Here is a 16,434-nt window from a genome sequence, read left to right on the forward strand (position 1 = left end):
GGGCGTCGGGGCTAAGGCCGTATCTACCTTCTACGGACGCATTACGGACTCTATGCGTATGGACCCGTTCGCGAGGCTACATGGGGAGGTGGAAAGCGTCTCGGGGCTTGCCTTCCTCTCAAATCAACGATTCGACAACTTTTATCAATCTACCAGGGGGGTCGGCCAAAAAATGGTGGCCATCAACGACCCGTTCATGGACCTGGAGTACATGGCGTATCTGTTCAAGTACGACTCGACCCACGGCAAGTTCGACGGCTCCGTGGCGACCAAGGACGGCAACCTGGTTATTAATGGCGAGGTGATCCATGTCTTCACCGCGCGCAACCCGGCGGAGATCCCGTGGGGCAAGGCCGGTGCCACGTACGTGTGCGAGTCGACTGGTGTGTTCACGACGACTGAGAAGGCCCAGTCCCACATCGAGGGTGGCTGCAAAAAGGTGGTGATCTCGGCCCCGCCTAAGGATTCGACGCCCATGTACGTGATGGGTGTGAACCACAAGGAGTACGACGGCTCGGCCCCGGTGGTGTCGAACGCTTCGTGCACGACGAACTGCCTTGCGCCTCTGGCCAAGGTGATCAACGACAATTTCGGCATCGTGGAGGGTCTGATGACGACGGTGCACGCGACGACGGCGACGCAGCTGCCTGTGGACGGCCCTGCTAAGGGCGGCAAGGACTGGCGTGGTGGCCGTGGCTGCGGCCAGAACATCATCCCGTCGTCGACGGGTGCCGCCAAGGCCGTGGGTAAGGTGTTGCCTGTGCTGAACGGCAAGCTGACGGGCATGGCGTTCCGTGTGCCTACGCCGGATGTGTCTGTGGTGGACCTGACGTGCCGTCTGGAGAAGGCTGCGTCGATGGACGCGATCAAGGCCGCTGTGAAGGCCGCTTCGGAAGGCGAGCTGGCCGGCATCCTCGGCTACACGGAGGACCAGGTGGTGTCGAACGACTTCCTGCACGACAAGCACTCGAGCACGTTCGACGCTGATGCCTGCATTGCCCTGAACGACCACTTCGTGAAGCTTGTGGCTTGGTACGACAATGAGTGGGGCTACTCGAACCGTCTGGTTGACCTTGTGCTGCACATGGCCACGGTCGACATTTAAGCGTAGCGTAGATGTTTGCGGCAGACGTTGGTTGATTTGTTGATTTATATTTTGGTCAATGAATCCTAAGTTTTTGAAGCTGTTGCATGTATTGAATGATGCCTTTGCAGATTGAGTTTATGAAGCGGGTTGGGTAGCAGGTAATAGCACATGTATACTGCTTCGTACTTGCACGCAAGTTGTAGCTAATGAAGTTCCTGAGGAACAAGACTGCTGTCGAGCAAAGTCAACTCTACTTTTTACGAAGTGAATGAGGCACTATGTTGCGCATATCCGACGTGCTCTTCCATTGAAACCGAACGTCACTTGTTCTTTGACTGCCGCCGGGTTGCAGCTCTTTGGCATCTCATTCGTGCGGATTGAAACAGGTTCATTGTCCACATTTCGTGAGACATCAGAGTGGACGACTCGTGGACGGAACAAGGCACAAGAGTTTACCGCGTTGTGGACGCTAATGCGTAGCATCACACTGCATGCAATTTGGACGACTCGGAACAAACATATTTTCGAAGCCGCACCTCCGCTGCAAGCGACAACGGCGGTGTATCGAGTTTACTCCATTTTTAGTGCACATTTTCGGGCACTGCACCGAGACTCCGGGCCTACAGGACGTTCACGGCTGAATGAATGCCTCCAACAATTTCCCCAACGCTCACGCTTGGGACGGATATTGTGCCTAACCCTCGGCTTTTCAATCGTCGCGGGTCCAGGCCCGTCCTGGATCAAAATGGCCTACTTCAGGCCTCTGTGGATTCTTCCGCTTCGGCGTAACGTTATTTATCCTAATTACCTCGCAAGTTCGTTTTGTAGTTAATGCCCGCTCATCGAAAAGTCAATATAACATAGCCATTGCCCCCCCCCTCTACTTTTTACGAAGTGAAACAGACCGCGTGTTTTTGCTCCACAAGGTTTTTACGTCATCGAGGTTTTATCAGGGTGCTAGCTTCAACGTCATTCAAAAGAAAAAGATCCCCTCGAGTCTCACAATCTAATCCGGCGGCTTTCGAGCGCAGTATCCCTCAAGACCAACACTCTCTCTCATCATGTCAGAGGTCAAGATCGGCATCAACGGCTTTGGCCGCATCGGCCGTCTCGTTGCCCGCGCTGCCATTGAAAACCCCAAGACCAAGGTCGTGGCCATCAACGACCCGTTCATGGACCTGGAGTACATGGCGTACCTCTTCAAGTACGACTCGACCCACGGCAAGTTCGACGGCTCCGTGGAGACCAAGGACGGCAACCTGGTTGTGAACGGCGAGGTGATCCACGTGTTCGCTGCGCGCAACCCGGCGGAGATCCCGTGGGGAAAGGCCGGTGCCACGTACGTGTGCGAGTCGACTGGTGTGTTCACGACGACTGAGAAGGCCCAGTCCCACATCGAGGGTGGCTGCAAGAAGGTGGTGATCTCGGCCCCGCCTAAGGATTCGACGCCCATGTACGTGATGGGTGTGAACCACAAGGAGTACGACGGCTCGGCCCCGGTGGTGTCGAACGCTTCGTGCACGACGAACTGCCTTGCGCCTCTGGCCAAGGTGATCAACGACAATTTCGGCATCGTGGAGGGTCTGATGACGACGGTGCACGCGACGACGGCGACGCAGCTGCCTGTGGACGGCCCTGCTAAGGGCGGCAAGGACTGGCGTGGTGGCCGTGGCTGCGGCCAGAACATCATCCCGTCGTCGACGGGTGCCGCCAAGGCCGTGGGTAAGGTGTTGCCTGTGCTGAACGGCAAGCTGACGGGCATGGCGTTCCGTGTGCCTACGCCGGATGTGTCTGTGGTGGACCTGACGTGCCGTCTGGAGAAGGCTGCGTCGATGGACGCGATCAAGGCCGCTGTGAAGGCCGCTTCGGAAGGCGAGCTGGCCGGCATCCTCGGCTACACGGAGGACCAGGTGGTGTCGAACGACTTCCTGCACGACAAGCACTCGAGCACGTTCGACGCTGATGCCTGCATTGCCCTGAACGACCACTTCGTGAAGCTTGTGGCTTGGTACGACAATGAGTGGGGCTACTCGAACCGTCTGGTTGACCTTGTGCTGCACATGGCCACGGTCGACATTTAAGCGTAGCGTAGATGTTTGCGGCAGACGTTGGTTGATTTGTTGATTTATATTTTGGTCAATGAATCCTAAGTTTTTGAAGCTGTTGCATGTATTGAATGATGCCTTTGCAGATTGAGTTTATGAAGCGGATCGTTGGGTAGCAGGTAATAGCACATGTATACTGCTTCGTACTTGCACGCAAGTTGTAGCTAATGAAGTTCCTGAGGAACAAGACTGCTGTCGAGCAAAGTCAACTCTTTTACGAAGTGAATGAGGCACTATGTTGCGCATATCCGACGTGCTCTTCCATTGAAACCGAACGTCACTTGTTCTTTGACTGCCGCCGGGTTGCAGCTCTTTGGCATCTCATTCGTGCGGATTGAAACAGGTTCATTGTCCACATTTCGTGAGACATCAGAGTGGACGACTCGTGGACGGAACAAGGCACAAGAGTTTACCGCGTTGTGGACGCTAATGCGTAGCATCACACTGCATGCAATTTGGACGACTCGGAACAAACATATTTTCGAAGCCGCACCTCCGCTGCAAGCGACAACGGCGGTGTATCGAGTTTACTCCATTTTTAGTGCACATTTTCGGGCACTGCACCGAGACTCCGGGCCTACAGGACGTTCACGGCTGAATGAATGCCTCCAACAATTTCCCCAACGCTCACGCTTGGGACGGATATTGTGCCTAACCCTCGGCTTTTCAATCGTCGCGGGTCCAGGCCCGTCCTGGATCAAAATGGCCTACTTCAGGCCTCTGTGGATTCTTCCGCTTCGGCGTAACGTTATTTATCCTAATTACCTCGCAAGTTCGTTTTGTAGTTAATGCCCGCTCATCGAAAAGTCAATATAACATAGCCATTGCCCCCAGTGAAACAGACCGCGTGTTTTTGCTCCACAAGGTTTTTACGTCATCGAGGTTTTATCAGGGTGCTAGCTTCAACGTCATTCAAAAGAAAAAGATCCCCTCGAGTCTCACAATCTAATCCGGCGGCTTTCGAGCGCAGTATCCCTCAAGACCAACACTCTCTCTCATCATGTCAGAGGTCAAGATCGGCATCAACGGCTTTGGCCGCATCGGCCGTCTCGTGGCCCGCGCCGCCATTGAAAACCCCAAGACCAAGGTCGTGGCCATCAACGACCCTTAGACTACATAGCGTACCTCTTCAAGTACGACTCGACCCACGGCAAGTTCGACGGCTCCGTGGCGACCAAGGACGGCAACCTGGTTGTGAACGGCGAGGTGATCCACGTGTTCGCTGCGCGCAACCCGGCGGAGATCCCGTGGGGAAAGGCCGGTGCCACGTACGTGTGCGAGTCGACTGGTGTGTTCACGACGACTGAGAAGGCCCAGTCCCACATCGAGGGTGGCTGCAAGAAGGTGGTGATCTCGGCCCCGCCTAAGGATTCGACGCCCATGTACGTGATGGGTGTGAACCACAAGGAGTACGACGGCTCGGCCCCGGTGGTGTCGAACGCTTCGTGCACGACGAACTGCCTTGCGCCGCTGGCCAAGGTGATCAACGACAATTTCGGCATCGTGGAGGGTCTGATGACGACGGTGCACGCGACGACGGCGACGCAGCTGCCTGTGGACGGCCCTGCTAAGGGCGGCAAGGACTGGCGTGGTGGCCGTGGCTGCGGCCAGAACATCATCCCATCGTCGACGGGTGCCGCCAAGGCCGTGGGTAAGGTGTTGCCTGTGCTGAACGGTAAGCTGACGGGCATGGCGTTCCGTGTGCCTACGCCGGATGTGTCTGTGGTGGACCTGACGTGCCGTCTGGAGAAGGCTGCGTCGATGGACGCGATCAAGGCCGCTGTGAAGGCCGCTTCGGAAGGCGAGCTGGCCGGCATCCTCGGCTACACGGAGGACCAGGTGGTGTCGAACGACTTCCTGCACGACAAGCGCTCCAGCATTTTCGACGCTGATGCTTGCATCGCCCTGAACGACCACTTCGTGAAGCTTGTGTCGTGGTACGACAATGAGTGGGGCTACTCGAACCGTCTGGTTGACCTTGTGCTGCACATGGCCACCGTCGACAAGTAAGTCGTGGGTCCTTGATGACTGTGCTCATGCAATGTTAAGTGTTGCTTGAGTGATTCGTGAGCTTGCGTCGTAGCAAGCGGGTTTATGAATATGTTCACGGAAGAATAGTTGTCTACCTCTAGCTGCAGACTGAACAATAAAAATATCTTACCGAGATGCGAATTATTTTCTGTAGATTTCGTGGTTTCCCATGGCTAATTTTGCTTAGGCGTTTCCATAATTGCACGCGTCGCACAGTGGTCAGAGGCAACCCGAGCGATAAAATGCGCAGCCGTGCAATACTTCAGATCTTGACAGAAACCAAGTTAGGTTAACTTACAGGGCAATGAAATGTTCTACTACGAGCTTGTTTTTTTTCGTCATCGCAAGTGTGCTGCGTGCCTACATGTACTGTAGCAGTCGGTTGACAATTCCTCAGCCCCAACTCGGTGTTCATCAGTGTTCACTATCAGATGCCTACGCAACCAGCAGCGAAGAAGATCAGCGCCGACCTCGTCCCTCGCGGTGAGGGCCTCACCACTGTATTCATTGCAGTGAGAGTGTATCCATGTTGGAATTGCCGCCAGTTTGTTCGAGTGTCGTTTGTGTGGCGGGAAAGGTGCACTTCAACTCTTTTGGCTAAAGTGATCTTCACTCTTGTTTCCGCCGAATGAAGCGCAAGTCTCGCTCCGACGCCGCGTCTCCGCGCTCCAACGGCGCCGCTTCTCGTCGTCGCCGCGCCGCTTCCCCTCCACCCGCTCCTCCAGCCCCTGCGTCTCCTCCGCATGAAGAGAGCGATGTAAACGCCGTAGAACCGGCGCCCGCAGCGCCTGCTGACGCTCCACGGGGCCGCGGACGTGCTGCCGTCACCAGAGAGCGCGCGCTCTACTTTGCTACGGGAGAACGTGCCTCTGCGCCCGCCGAGGAGACAGAGTCCTGGCCAGGCTACTATGCAACCATGCGGGAGCTCAGAGATAACCGTTCGGCCGCGCAGGACGCGCGTAAGCGGCGTCAGCCAGTGGAGGAAGTTCTTAAGGTCAAATGGACACCCAAACACGCCGCCCGCACTTCTGTATTACGAGCTGACAACGTGGTACTAAGGCTACGGGATTTGGCGCTCCAAAGTCTGGCGGAACACGTCGAGCAACTGCCAACACTCGAATACATCGACGCCACTGCGCGGCACCAAGTGGCCAGAGCTGTCGTGAAGCTCAGACGCCTTAAACCAGAGGTTCTTCCGCTCTTTATCTTCCCTGGAGTCACGGAGATTGACATTCCCGACTGCTCGAATATCGACGAAGACACGTTGATCCGTGCACTAAAAGATTGCGCTGCGCTTTCGGTCTTAAGACTCGGACTATGTGGCCGCTGCGTCTCGGACAGTGTGATCGACGAGCTGGGAGACTCGTTGAAAGCCGTGGAGCAGCTGCAGGTGCAAGGCTGTTATCGTCTCTCGGACGCGGGGTGTGAAGCTCTAGTGCGACGTTGTGCGCCGTCCTTGGACGCGTTCGAGATCTCGTGCAACCAGCGGATCACCAAGAAATCGGTCGATTACTTTTGTGAGCTGCAGAATTTGCATTCGTTAACGCTGTCCGAGTGTCCGCAGATCGGAGATTCCTGCTTGGAGGCGCTGAAATCCATGAAAAATCTGCGCAAATTGCAACTAAATCAGATGGAGAAGCTCACCGACGAGGTCATCGTCTCGTTGGCGCAAAGTTTACCGAATCTGGAAGAAATCTCAGTGGCACGATGCTCGCAACTGACAAATGTTGCCGTAAAGGGAGTTTTGGAGGCTTGTCGCGGCTTAAAGGTTCTGGATGTATCGGACTTGCACCTCATCACTGACGAGTGCTTTGAGCCTGTTCGTCAACATGGCCACGCTCTGCGTCGTGTGTCCATACGTTGTTGCTTCGAGTTGACTGACGCTGCAGTCCAACATATCGCCTTTGGAGCCAAGTCGTTCCTTGAAACATTCGAGATGTCCAGCGTCTCGGTAAGGCTTTATATGCAACTTTAACAGAGTGGATGATTGTGTTTCATGTTTGATATTGACAACAGCAAGCTACGGACGTAGCGATGACGGCGCTGCTCGAGCACTGCGCTGCGAGTTTGACGACGCTCGACATTTCGTTCTGTCGGCAAATCGCCGAGGACGCTCTGGGAATCTTGGCTGACGGCACGGAGAATCTCCGTTCTTTGGTGCTTTGGGGCTGCACTCAGGTTCGTAACATGTGTGCGTGTAGGCTAGAGTGCTTTTTTTGCTGACAAAGTGTGGGGTATTTAATGCTTACAGGTGACAGCTCGCTTCCTCACTTGCCACTCCCAAGATGAGCTCATCGTCACCGGACACCCCCTTTTAACGGGCCTCTCTATTCGGTACTAGGTTTTTTTAGAGAAGCGGTGTAATTTGATAACCATTCGAGCTTGTCATTTCCTTTCACAGCGTCTGGCGTCATCGTAAGAATTGGCGTCGAAATATATTTGCTCGTTTGACCCACGTCGTGTTTGAAACAGAAACAGCGGCTGGCAAATGCTGGCGCTGATGAGACGACTGCGAGCCCTTTCTCAGATTTCGTTGGCGGTATCGAAAAGGTGCAACAGGCCATAGTGTGATGCCGGTGGAGGTGTTTCTAGTTTACCGAGTGCAAGTCCCAGATTCGCCACTTGCCATGAGCTGCCATCTTCTGGGCTTTACTCGAACTCCACAAGTCAATTTGCGCTGAAGAACTGAAACCTAACTGGCAGACGTAATGATGGAACTGCGCTGCTCCCCGTACCAGCGCAAGAAAAGCTCCAGAAAGTGAGTGATGTCTTCAAAAAAGAGCTGAAAGGCTTTAGTCAAAACTGACAGCTCCTTGTGCAGGGCGAAAGCAACAGCCATCCGAGGTGACGGACTGAAATGGACCTCTGAAGAAGTAAGGAATTGGTCGATTTGCTCACTCAACAGAAGAAACGTCAGTCTCAGAGCTTGATACTCGTTAGGATTCCTTGCTTCGAGATGGCGTCTGCACGTTTGGAGGCAAAAAGTGGAAGGCCATTGCAGAGCGTCTCGCGGCTCGCTCTCCTGAAGAATGTCTCAAGCGGTGGAATAAGCTGCAAGGTCTGGACTGCGTGGTGAAGCGTCCATGGAGTCAAGAAGAAGACGCACAGATGTTCCAGCTGGTGAAGGAGTACGGAGCCAGCAAATGGGCCGTGATCGCTTCGTACTTGAAAGGAAGAAATGGCAAGCAATGCCGCGAACGGTGAGTTTTAGTAGCCAGTTATGGTGTCTTGCAAGGGTCATGAACGTGTGTGTGTTTGTCTTGGCTGCGATAGGTGGCACAATCAGTTGAATCCTTCTATCAAGAAAACACCGTGGACGGACGAGGAGAACACTGTCATTATGAACATGCAGGCTCAGTTCGGCAACTGCTGGGCCAAGATCACCGCCCAGCTTCCTGGTAGAACGGACAATGCGGTGAAAAACCACTGGCACTCGTCACTGAAAGCGCTGGCGAATCGTGTTCGAGAAGGTCGTGGGACGGGGAAACGCAACAAGAAGAAGAAATCGTGCAAGACGAAGGCAACTCGCTCTGCTAAGAAGGAACTTGCCAGCGTCTTCCCACTGAATGCCGATCTTCCTGTTTGTGTGGAGGAAGACACTGCACTACTCGCTGTGCCTGATTGCGCCGTTGAAGATGCAGCAGTGATCACATCTCCTGTCGTCTCTAAAGAGACTCTAGCTGCTGATTATCTGACTCCGGTTCCGGATTGTCTTGACACGCTGGTCATTCCTGACACGGACATCGGCTCGCTCTCCCCCGACACCGTGTCAAGCGTCGACAATCTCGACATGTACACGTACGCGCAGTCGTATCAAGATGGCGTGCTGCGAGCTCAAGCTGTGATCGAGAGTGTACTGGACCCCATGGGCATGGGAGACTATAGTACCGACAACTTCTATCCGCCATGTTTACCTGCTAGCGACACTATCGGCGACTGGTTATCGAGTGACGATGAGTTGTTCTGCCCGACGAATAATACTCTGATGTCAGCAGACCCCACGTCGCCGGCACAGCCTCCGTTTGGCTTGGATGAGCTGCTCTATGACTCGCTCCATGAGGTCTGCGGGAGTGGAGCACTTGACGCTACTGCTGGACTGGAATCCTCCGGTCTGGTGCTGAGTGCACCGCTAGGTGAAGTTGCGCGAGTCTACAAGCGCTCGACGGTGGTCACGGAATGGGGAACATGCGTTACGTATGCAACTTCAGGCTGCACGCCAGCGTACGTGGCGCCGAATCTGCCACCGACTGACTGGGCTGATGACAATATGCTCCGACCCCAGCAAGAGCCAATGTTTGACTGCAGTTTTGATGGCGTCAAGAATGAAATTTCCGGGTACACCCAGAAAATATCGGTGCTCTCGTCGTTATTCGACGTGGAATTGTAAGCTGGTTGAGGAAAGCTGGTCATGTTTCGTATCTCCATTTCTTGTGTAGGGGAGTATCGTAAAGTTCCTTAGGTATAGTGACGTTGACTCTTTGCGTGTTGCAATCAAAAGCATGGCAATTTTTGATATGCAAAAATGATTTGCCGTTAAATCTTAAAGCGACGCGATAAACTCTAAACTCTCATTTTTTTAGGTGTAGTGTCCTTGTTGTGGCATTATGACAGCGTCGGGTGACGTCTCCGGATCGACGCCTAGTGAAGTTCATAGCAGCTCGGACAAGGCTGAACCAGCTACGGGTGACCACACAAGCAACGGCCATGCTGAACATCGCAACGACAATGAAGACGACGAGGTAGGAGACGATGGAGACGCGCAAGAGAAGGTCGTCATCCGACCTGAGCCTTTAACGCAGCAACTTGCGAGTCCTCAGGACGTTGACGCTGGCTTGCAACTCATCGAACTTTGCCGTGAAGGCGACTTGAGTGCAGTCACGCAGCGCGTCTGTGCTGGTGCTCCGGCTGGGTTTATCACAAAAAGTGGATGGACCCCGGTGGCTGCTGCAGCTTACAGCGGCGCCAATGACGTGCTCCTGTACCTGCTGGACATTGGTGCTGATGGTATGTACGAGACCTCAGCACCAAGTCGAAAGTACCAATTGTCAAATGGCTACACTAGCTCTATGAAGGAGACAAACTGCAACACCCCGTTGCATTGGGCCTGCTACAAGGGCCACGCAGACACAGTGGCAATTCTACTGGCTGCAGACTATAACCCTGAAGCTGCAGACACAACTGGCAATCGATGTCTCCACTTGGCCTGCTCTGGAGGTCATCGAGAAGTGGTAGAGCAGCTACTTGCCCAATCTGCTGCTGTGGAGACATGCAACAAGTACGGGAATCGTCCACTGGACTTGGCTACAGAGCCCGGATGTCGTCGCCTGCTGACTAGATTCCAGTCGCAAACTGTCTGCGAATGGTGCAAGGAAACCTTCAGCCGTCTCCGTCGTCCCAGTCTGTGTCAGCATTGCCACAACGTCTTCTGTGACACAAAACCGTGCTCATCAACCACCTCCACTCCAACGCAGCCTCCTTCAACACTTGACGTGAATGGGAGTACTACAGAGGCTGGTGTCTCGCCAACGAGGCTCGTTCAAGCACGTAGTCTGCGTTGTTGCCAGGAATGTGCCACGGAAATGGGGAAAGCTGAACAGGATCTACGCAATGTGCTGGATAACAAACTCGAACTCATACGTCGCACTCTCGCTGTACTGGATCCGAGTATTGCTAGTCGTCCGACAACTTCGATGAGTGTGATAAACGGAGAAGCTGAAGGTATCAACGGCGGTGCAGAAAGCATCGAAGGAGACCAAAATCCGAGTGTAGGTGACGCTGTAGCAACAGATATTGTCGAGCTGGGAACTTCATCGTCCGGGTTGCAACTAAACGGTGAAAGCTCAGCTCTTACTACCTTGGAAAGCGGCTTTGAGCTGCCATCCAGAGAACTGAGCGCGGGCTTTGAAGTTGAGCAGAGTGCAAGGACAGCGACGACGAAGCGATTATTGCCAAGTACGGAGATCATCCAGAGTGCACTGACTCTGACTCAAACGGATGCTGAAGCGCTTTACACTGCGCTAGAAGCTGCGCAGCTCAAGGCTGCGGATGGCGAACTGGTGCGTGTTTCGAGACAAACCTATCGACAGCTCGTCGCTCACGTCGCGCTGCAAGAAGAAGTGAAAGCTCTGCTTGCTGAACGCCCGATCGGGATCCGGTCGCTTCTGGAGCCGCTGAAACGAGCCTTGCAGCACGCCACTCGAGAACAAGTTCACCCGCTTATGCTGTCGGTGGCGCTGCAAATTATCCAGAGCGCTGAAGCAGAGTGCACACTCTTCGGATGTCACGCCATGTGTGAGAAAATCGAGCGAGGGTCACGTCGCTATCGCAAGAGTATCGCTCGTCTAGAAGCTAGTCTTGATGAAGCGCAGAGACGTGGAGTCAGCGATAAACTACTGACTGCTGCCGGTGCACTACGCGACCGTTTGAACGCTGAAGTGCGACTGGAAGCGTGTCTACAGCCCTTTAAGGGTCCACCGGCCCCTCCTAATGGAACTCTGCCAACTCAGCCAGCACCTGGCAGCGGGGGGTATGTCTTTAATGATAATACTACACTGGATACGTTGCTACAAGCTCTGGAATACCGCACTCAGCTCGTCTCTAGTGCTGTGGACACTGGCAACGCAGTGGAAGGAGTGTCCTCTGCTCTGCTGGAAGAAGCTGCAACCCTGCTCAAGCAACTTAAGAAGGAAGTCCGCGACGAAACCAAAGCGCAAGAGGAACGTCGGAAAGCTGAAGAAGAAGCGGCACTTAAAGCTGCCAAGAAGAGCAAAAAGAAAAAGAAATAGGCGAAAAATTATCAAATGGCAACAACAATTTCCAATTGTCATTTGTCGGTTCTCTGATGAGAGAAATCTCCTTCAGCTTAGACAATGGAGCCGGCGTTCGAGGCGATACGCGGCCACAGGTCGGCGCACTCCTTGCCCACGGGGCCCGTGATGGCCGAACCCTTCATTTCACCCTTGGGGTTCACGATGACACCAGCGTTGTCCTCGAAGTAGAGGAACACGCCGTCTTTGCGGCGCCAGGACTTGCGCTGACGGATGACCACAGCGGGCATGACCTTCTTACGGAGGTCCGGCTTACCCTTCTTGACGGTGGCCAGCACCATGTCACCCACACCGGCGGCGGGCAGACGGTTCAAGCGACCCTTAATACCGCACACGGCGATGATGTAGAGGTTCTTGGCACCCGAGTTGTCGGCGCAGTTCATCACGGCGCCCACGGGAAGACCGAGGGTCATACGGAACTTGTTGCCAGAGGCACCGCCACGTCCTAAAGGTTATCCATCGAGAGGACGAGTAAGAGACCTGTGTGTGTGTATGCCTGGATGTTCCCCTGTATATCGCTGAACGTACCACGCTTAGTTGCCATTGTTGCTGCTTCCTTTAGAGAATTACGACTGAAGAGGAGAGTACAAGAAGGGGGTGGCGAAGTGGGCGATGGCCAACCATTTTCGCTGTTGATCCCACGTGTGGACCACGTAGTCTGTGTGAATCACGAAATTTGCTCTTTCTAAACCTATCCTGTCACATTTAGGACCAAAAGTTGCTGCCAAGGTGACTAAAAGTAAAGTGCGCTGCTGGATCGGTTGCCATGGTAGACTATTGGGTGTCCAAGGAGAGACACTACTGCAAGTACTGCAATGTGTGGATGCAGAGCGACAGGGTGGTACGTCTTTCGCTCTGTTATGTGCGCAATGCACAGCGCTAATGGCTGTGTATTATTACAGAGCATCAAGCACCACGAGCAAGGCCGTAGACACAAGGAGAAAGTCGACGAAACGCTTAAACAGAAGCGTAAGGCCAAATCAGATGCCAATAACTCACAAAGGGAGCTGCAGGACCAGCTGAAGCAGATTGAGGAGGCTGCGCAGGCCAAATATGCGCAAGATATGGCCACCAGACGAGCGCCACCTCCTCCACCTCGTCCAGGACAGAGCAACGCACCGCCCCCACCGCCAAGGAGACCAGGTCAGAGTGCTGGGAGTGCTCCACGGCCACCTCCTAGACAGGGACAGCGTAATAGCATCGCTGCTGTAGCTGCTCCACCTCCACCGAGACAGCTGTCGAGTGGAGGACAATTTCGCCCTCCTGTCCAGCTGGAAGAGGAGCCCGAGGATGAAGAGGACGACAATGGCGTCTACGCTGTGCGTGGTGTTGTCTATCTGGAAGGTAAAAAGCACGAATCACAATTAGAGACAGGAAGCGCGTGTCAGATTTGGGTCGAAGAGGCCGAGCAATGGGTCGACGCTCTGGTGGAACAGGCCACAGTGCACACCGTTCCTAATACCGAGGTGAGTTTCAGACGCTTCACAGTCATGTACATGCTGCCGCCGTCTGAAGAAGCAATGAAGAATGGAGAGAAAGCGGAGCCCATGACAGAAAACGAAGTGCTGGCCGATCGGCTACGTATCCCATTGCCAGCCAACGTGACGCTGGAAGCTGCAGAGGAAATGGTGGAGCAATGGCGCAACGGCGACGACGCAACACAAACCAATACAAAACCATCGGTAATAATTGACGAGACCACTGGCATGGGCGTGTGGAGTACAGTGGAAGTACGGCAGATTGACGAAAGCCCCGAAGCTGTGGTGAAACGTGCAGCGGAGGCAGAAGCTGAAGTGGAGCGAACTGCAGAAGAGCAGAAGCGTCTCGATGCATTGGAAGACTTTTCGTCTCAAGGAGACAATGCGCTGGGTGCCTTTAACCCGTGGGGAGGCAGCTATAAAGGTGTCAACCTCGACGATGCTACTAGTACATCAACCACTGCTGTGCCTCGGGAAGAGGAGATCAACATCACTACAAACGGGAATGTGAGCTTCAAGAAACGTGGCCAGAAGAAGCAGAAACGTAGGAGGATACACACTGACGATGAGTAAATAACCCAAGCACTCCATTGCCTCAGTACTATTGTGTGTGACTTGTATTTTGCTTTGTAAACGGAGTCCGGGATTCCTGCTTCGCTTAAAAAAAGTATCGAGACAGCCGACGTTGTGCATGGCCATTTCTCCAATGCATACAGCGAGCTCTCCCTCTCACTAGGAAGAAGGAAAGACAGCGCACGTAGACGACTGATACACTCTACAGATGGCCGCCAGCGGCCTTGATCTTCTCAGCGTCCAGGTAGGCCGTTCCGTATGGCAAGAACTCGTCGCTGTGGGTGCTGGCAATGCTCTTGTACTCGCTGGCCTGCTTGGCGATGTCGGCCACCTCGTCGTCCGAGAGGTCGCGTACGTACTTGGCCGGGTTGCCGGCCCAGAGTTGTCCGGACGGGATGCGACGTCCAGGAGGCACTACGCTTCCGGCCGCAATGATGGTGTTGGACTCGACCAGAGCGCCGTCCAGGATGATGGAGCCCATGCCAATAAGAGAGTTGTTCTCGACCGTGCACGAGTACAGGGTGCAGCCGTGGCCAATAGTCACGTCGTTGCCAATGTTAGCGCCAGGAGCCAGACCGGGGCTGGTGGAGCTGGCCGTGTGGATAACTGTGCGGTCCTGTACATTGGTGCGGTTGCCGATGCGCACCTGGTTGAGGTCTCCGCGAATGACCACGTTGTAGAAGACCGAGGCGTCGTTGCAGATCTCCACGTCGCCCACAACCGTCGCGTTGGGCGCAACCCACACATCGTGTGCGATTCTAGGGCGCTTATCGTACAGTGCCATCACCTGGCGGTGGCGCGAGACTGTCAATAAATCAAGTTCCACAAAAAACGATTTAGGTTAAGAGTTTCATTTTTACTTGGAACTTGAAGAGGTCGCCGTGGCTTACACTTTTCCTTGAAAGAATTGTCGTTAAGAACGCGCAGGCCGAGACGGTCCAGCGCCTGGCCGGTCTCGCGGACGCAGCGGCCTAGCTCGAAGGTCACCTTGCGCATCATGATCGCTGCTGTACACGAAGGAGGAAGCGGAAGCTGCGGCCAAAGACGAACGAGCGGCTCACGAGGGGAGACCACCGTAATTATCCGGATCAATACAACAATGTGGAGCTAGAAGCCAGTACTATCCGGACGGTCCGGTTTGAACCGCAACAATATGTGCAGTACACAACTTTAACCGAGAGATTTGATTAGTTGATTAACTTGAAGTGATGATGTCTTCAAATTCTTAAACGTGGGCGCTATGCGTTCTTCGTATCCCCGTTGATGACGCCGCCGCTTTCCATGCAGTTCACGCGACTGAAGTACATTTGACCTTAGATCGAAGGAGTTTGCTACAATATTATCGCTCTTCTGGGGTGCTCAGTCGCAAAAACGCATTATTTGGAAATGGCAGAGCTGGAGTGGCTTACAAACACTGGAGTTTGGAGCGACGAACCAGCCGTCCTTAAGATTTCTGGAGAGTTGACTTTTTTATCATCTAGAGCACAAGTATGACTTGCCTCAACTCTGTTTCGTGGTATGGCTTTGGTGGATAGGTACCCGGTGCTAGTAGAACCATCATGTGTTCGCCAAATACCGGTTGATCGCCTTGGAGCGAAGTGCGTGTTTTGGCAACCAGCCAGGATGACGCTGCTTTGGAGAGAGAAGCGTTTTGGAGCACTGGTACAGCATCCGGGAAGCCTACGAATAGGTTTTTAAATGTCATGGGTTGTTGTAGTCTGGATGCAGCTCTTCGGAGAACGCATTCGTTGCTTTTTGTCATCTACTACGTACCTGACTTATCGTCGAAATGGCATTGGCGAATAAAATGATGGTGTACACGTTGTTTCTGCACTCCCGGCACGCACTTGAACAAGGCATGAGTTGCCTTAGGCGAACTTACCATTTTCTTGCTCTCCGGTGCAATCCCAGCCTAGTTGGATATCTGAAGCTCCTGAAAATTGACAAATACAAACGCGTTTCGAATGTAATACATACATATTTTTGCTTTGTTATGATGTAAATTGCACATCGTGTCATCTCCACCTCGATTTGTGCTCGTTGGTGCTATCGCTTCCCTCCCCCCCCCCCCCACCACCCCACGAAAGAGGAGAAGCAATTAATCCCGTTATACCAGAAAGCCGTCAGAAAGCAGAACGTCTGAACGTGAAGATGGGACGATTCTCAAGTGGTGGAAGAAGGAGGTTGTCGGGTGCAAGGCCAATGTATGAGAGTGGGGAGATGGAAAAAAAGGAGAAAAAAGGGGCGAAAGACCGGAGCGGAGAACCAAGAGGGGAAAGAAAAAAGACAAACAGAAGGGGGGAGGAGAACGAACAGAGGAGCAGGCAAGCAGA

General features: G+C 53.8%; 7 protein-coding genes across 7 annotated transcripts; 5 read left to right on the plus strand and 2 right to left on the minus strand.

The window, feature by feature from the left end:
- Positions 1–172: 172 nt before the first annotated feature.
- PITG_01939 (glyceraldehyde-3-phosphate dehydrogenase, putative) lies at positions 173–1,177 on the plus strand (the record flags this gene model as incomplete). Its single annotated transcript, XM_002908482.1, has 1 exon — positions 173–1,177. One exon carries the CDS (start codon positions 173–175, stop codon positions 1,103–1,105), a length of 933 nt encoding a protein of 310 aa, XP_002908528.1.
- Positions 1,178–2,148: 971 nt separating this feature from the next.
- Positions 2,149–3,168, plus strand: PITG_01940 (triosephosphate isomerase/glyceraldehyde-3-phosphate dehydrogenase, putative; the record flags this gene model as incomplete). Its single annotated transcript, XM_002908483.1, has 1 exon — positions 2,149–3,168. One exon carries the CDS (start codon positions 2,149–2,151, stop codon positions 3,166–3,168), a length of 1,020 nt encoding a protein of 339 aa, XP_002908529.1.
- Positions 3,169–5,851: 2,683 nt separating this feature from the next.
- Positions 5,852–7,564, plus strand: PITG_01941 (uncharacterized protein; the record flags this gene model as incomplete). Its single annotated transcript, XM_002908484.1, has 4 exons — positions 5,852–5,912; positions 6,009–7,174; positions 7,240–7,401; positions 7,475–7,564. The coding sequence occupies 4 exons, from the start codon at positions 5,852–5,854 to the stop codon at positions 7,562–7,564; spliced, it is 1,479 nt and encodes a 492-aa protein (XP_002908530.1).
- Positions 7,565–9,827: 2,263 nt separating this feature from the next.
- Positions 9,828–12,008, plus strand: PITG_01942 (uncharacterized protein; the record flags this gene model as incomplete). The annotated part of the gene is made up of 2 exons (XM_002908485.1): positions 9,828–9,906; positions 9,955–12,008. The coding sequence occupies 2 exons, from the start codon at positions 9,828–9,830 to the stop codon at positions 12,006–12,008; spliced, it is 2,133 nt and encodes a 710-aa protein (XP_002908531.1).
- Positions 12,006–12,628, minus strand: PITG_01943 (60S ribosomal protein L23; the record flags this gene model as incomplete). Its single annotated transcript, XM_002908486.1, has 2 exons — positions 12,006–12,495; positions 12,579–12,628. 2 exons carry the CDS (start codon positions 12,592–12,594, stop codon positions 12,086–12,088), a joined length of 426 nt encoding a protein of 141 aa, XP_002908532.1.
- Positions 12,629–12,816: 188 nt separating this feature from the next.
- PITG_01944 (uncharacterized protein) lies at positions 12,817–14,101 on the plus strand (the record flags this gene model as incomplete). Its single annotated transcript, XM_002908487.1, has 4 exons — positions 12,817–12,891; positions 12,953–13,208; positions 13,299–13,952; positions 14,007–14,101. The coding sequence occupies 4 exons, from the start codon at positions 12,817–12,819 to the stop codon at positions 14,099–14,101; spliced, it is 1,080 nt and encodes a 359-aa protein (XP_002908533.1).
- A 13-nt stretch (positions 14,102–14,114) lies between these two features.
- Positions 14,115–15,172, minus strand: PITG_01945 (uncharacterized protein; the record flags this gene model as incomplete). Its single annotated transcript, XM_002908488.1, has 2 exons — positions 14,115–14,905; positions 14,992–15,172. 2 exons carry the CDS (start codon positions 15,098–15,100, stop codon positions 14,304–14,306), a joined length of 711 nt encoding a protein of 236 aa, XP_002908534.1.
- Positions 15,173–16,434: the final 1,262 nt, after the last annotated feature.

Source organism: Phytophthora infestans, genomic scaffold (genome assembly GCF_000142945.1).
Source record: "Phytophthora infestans T30-4 supercont1.2 genomic scaffold, whole genome shotgun sequence".
Taxonomy (NCBI): Eukaryota; Oomycota; class Peronosporomycetes; order Peronosporales; family Peronosporaceae; genus Phytophthora; species Phytophthora infestans.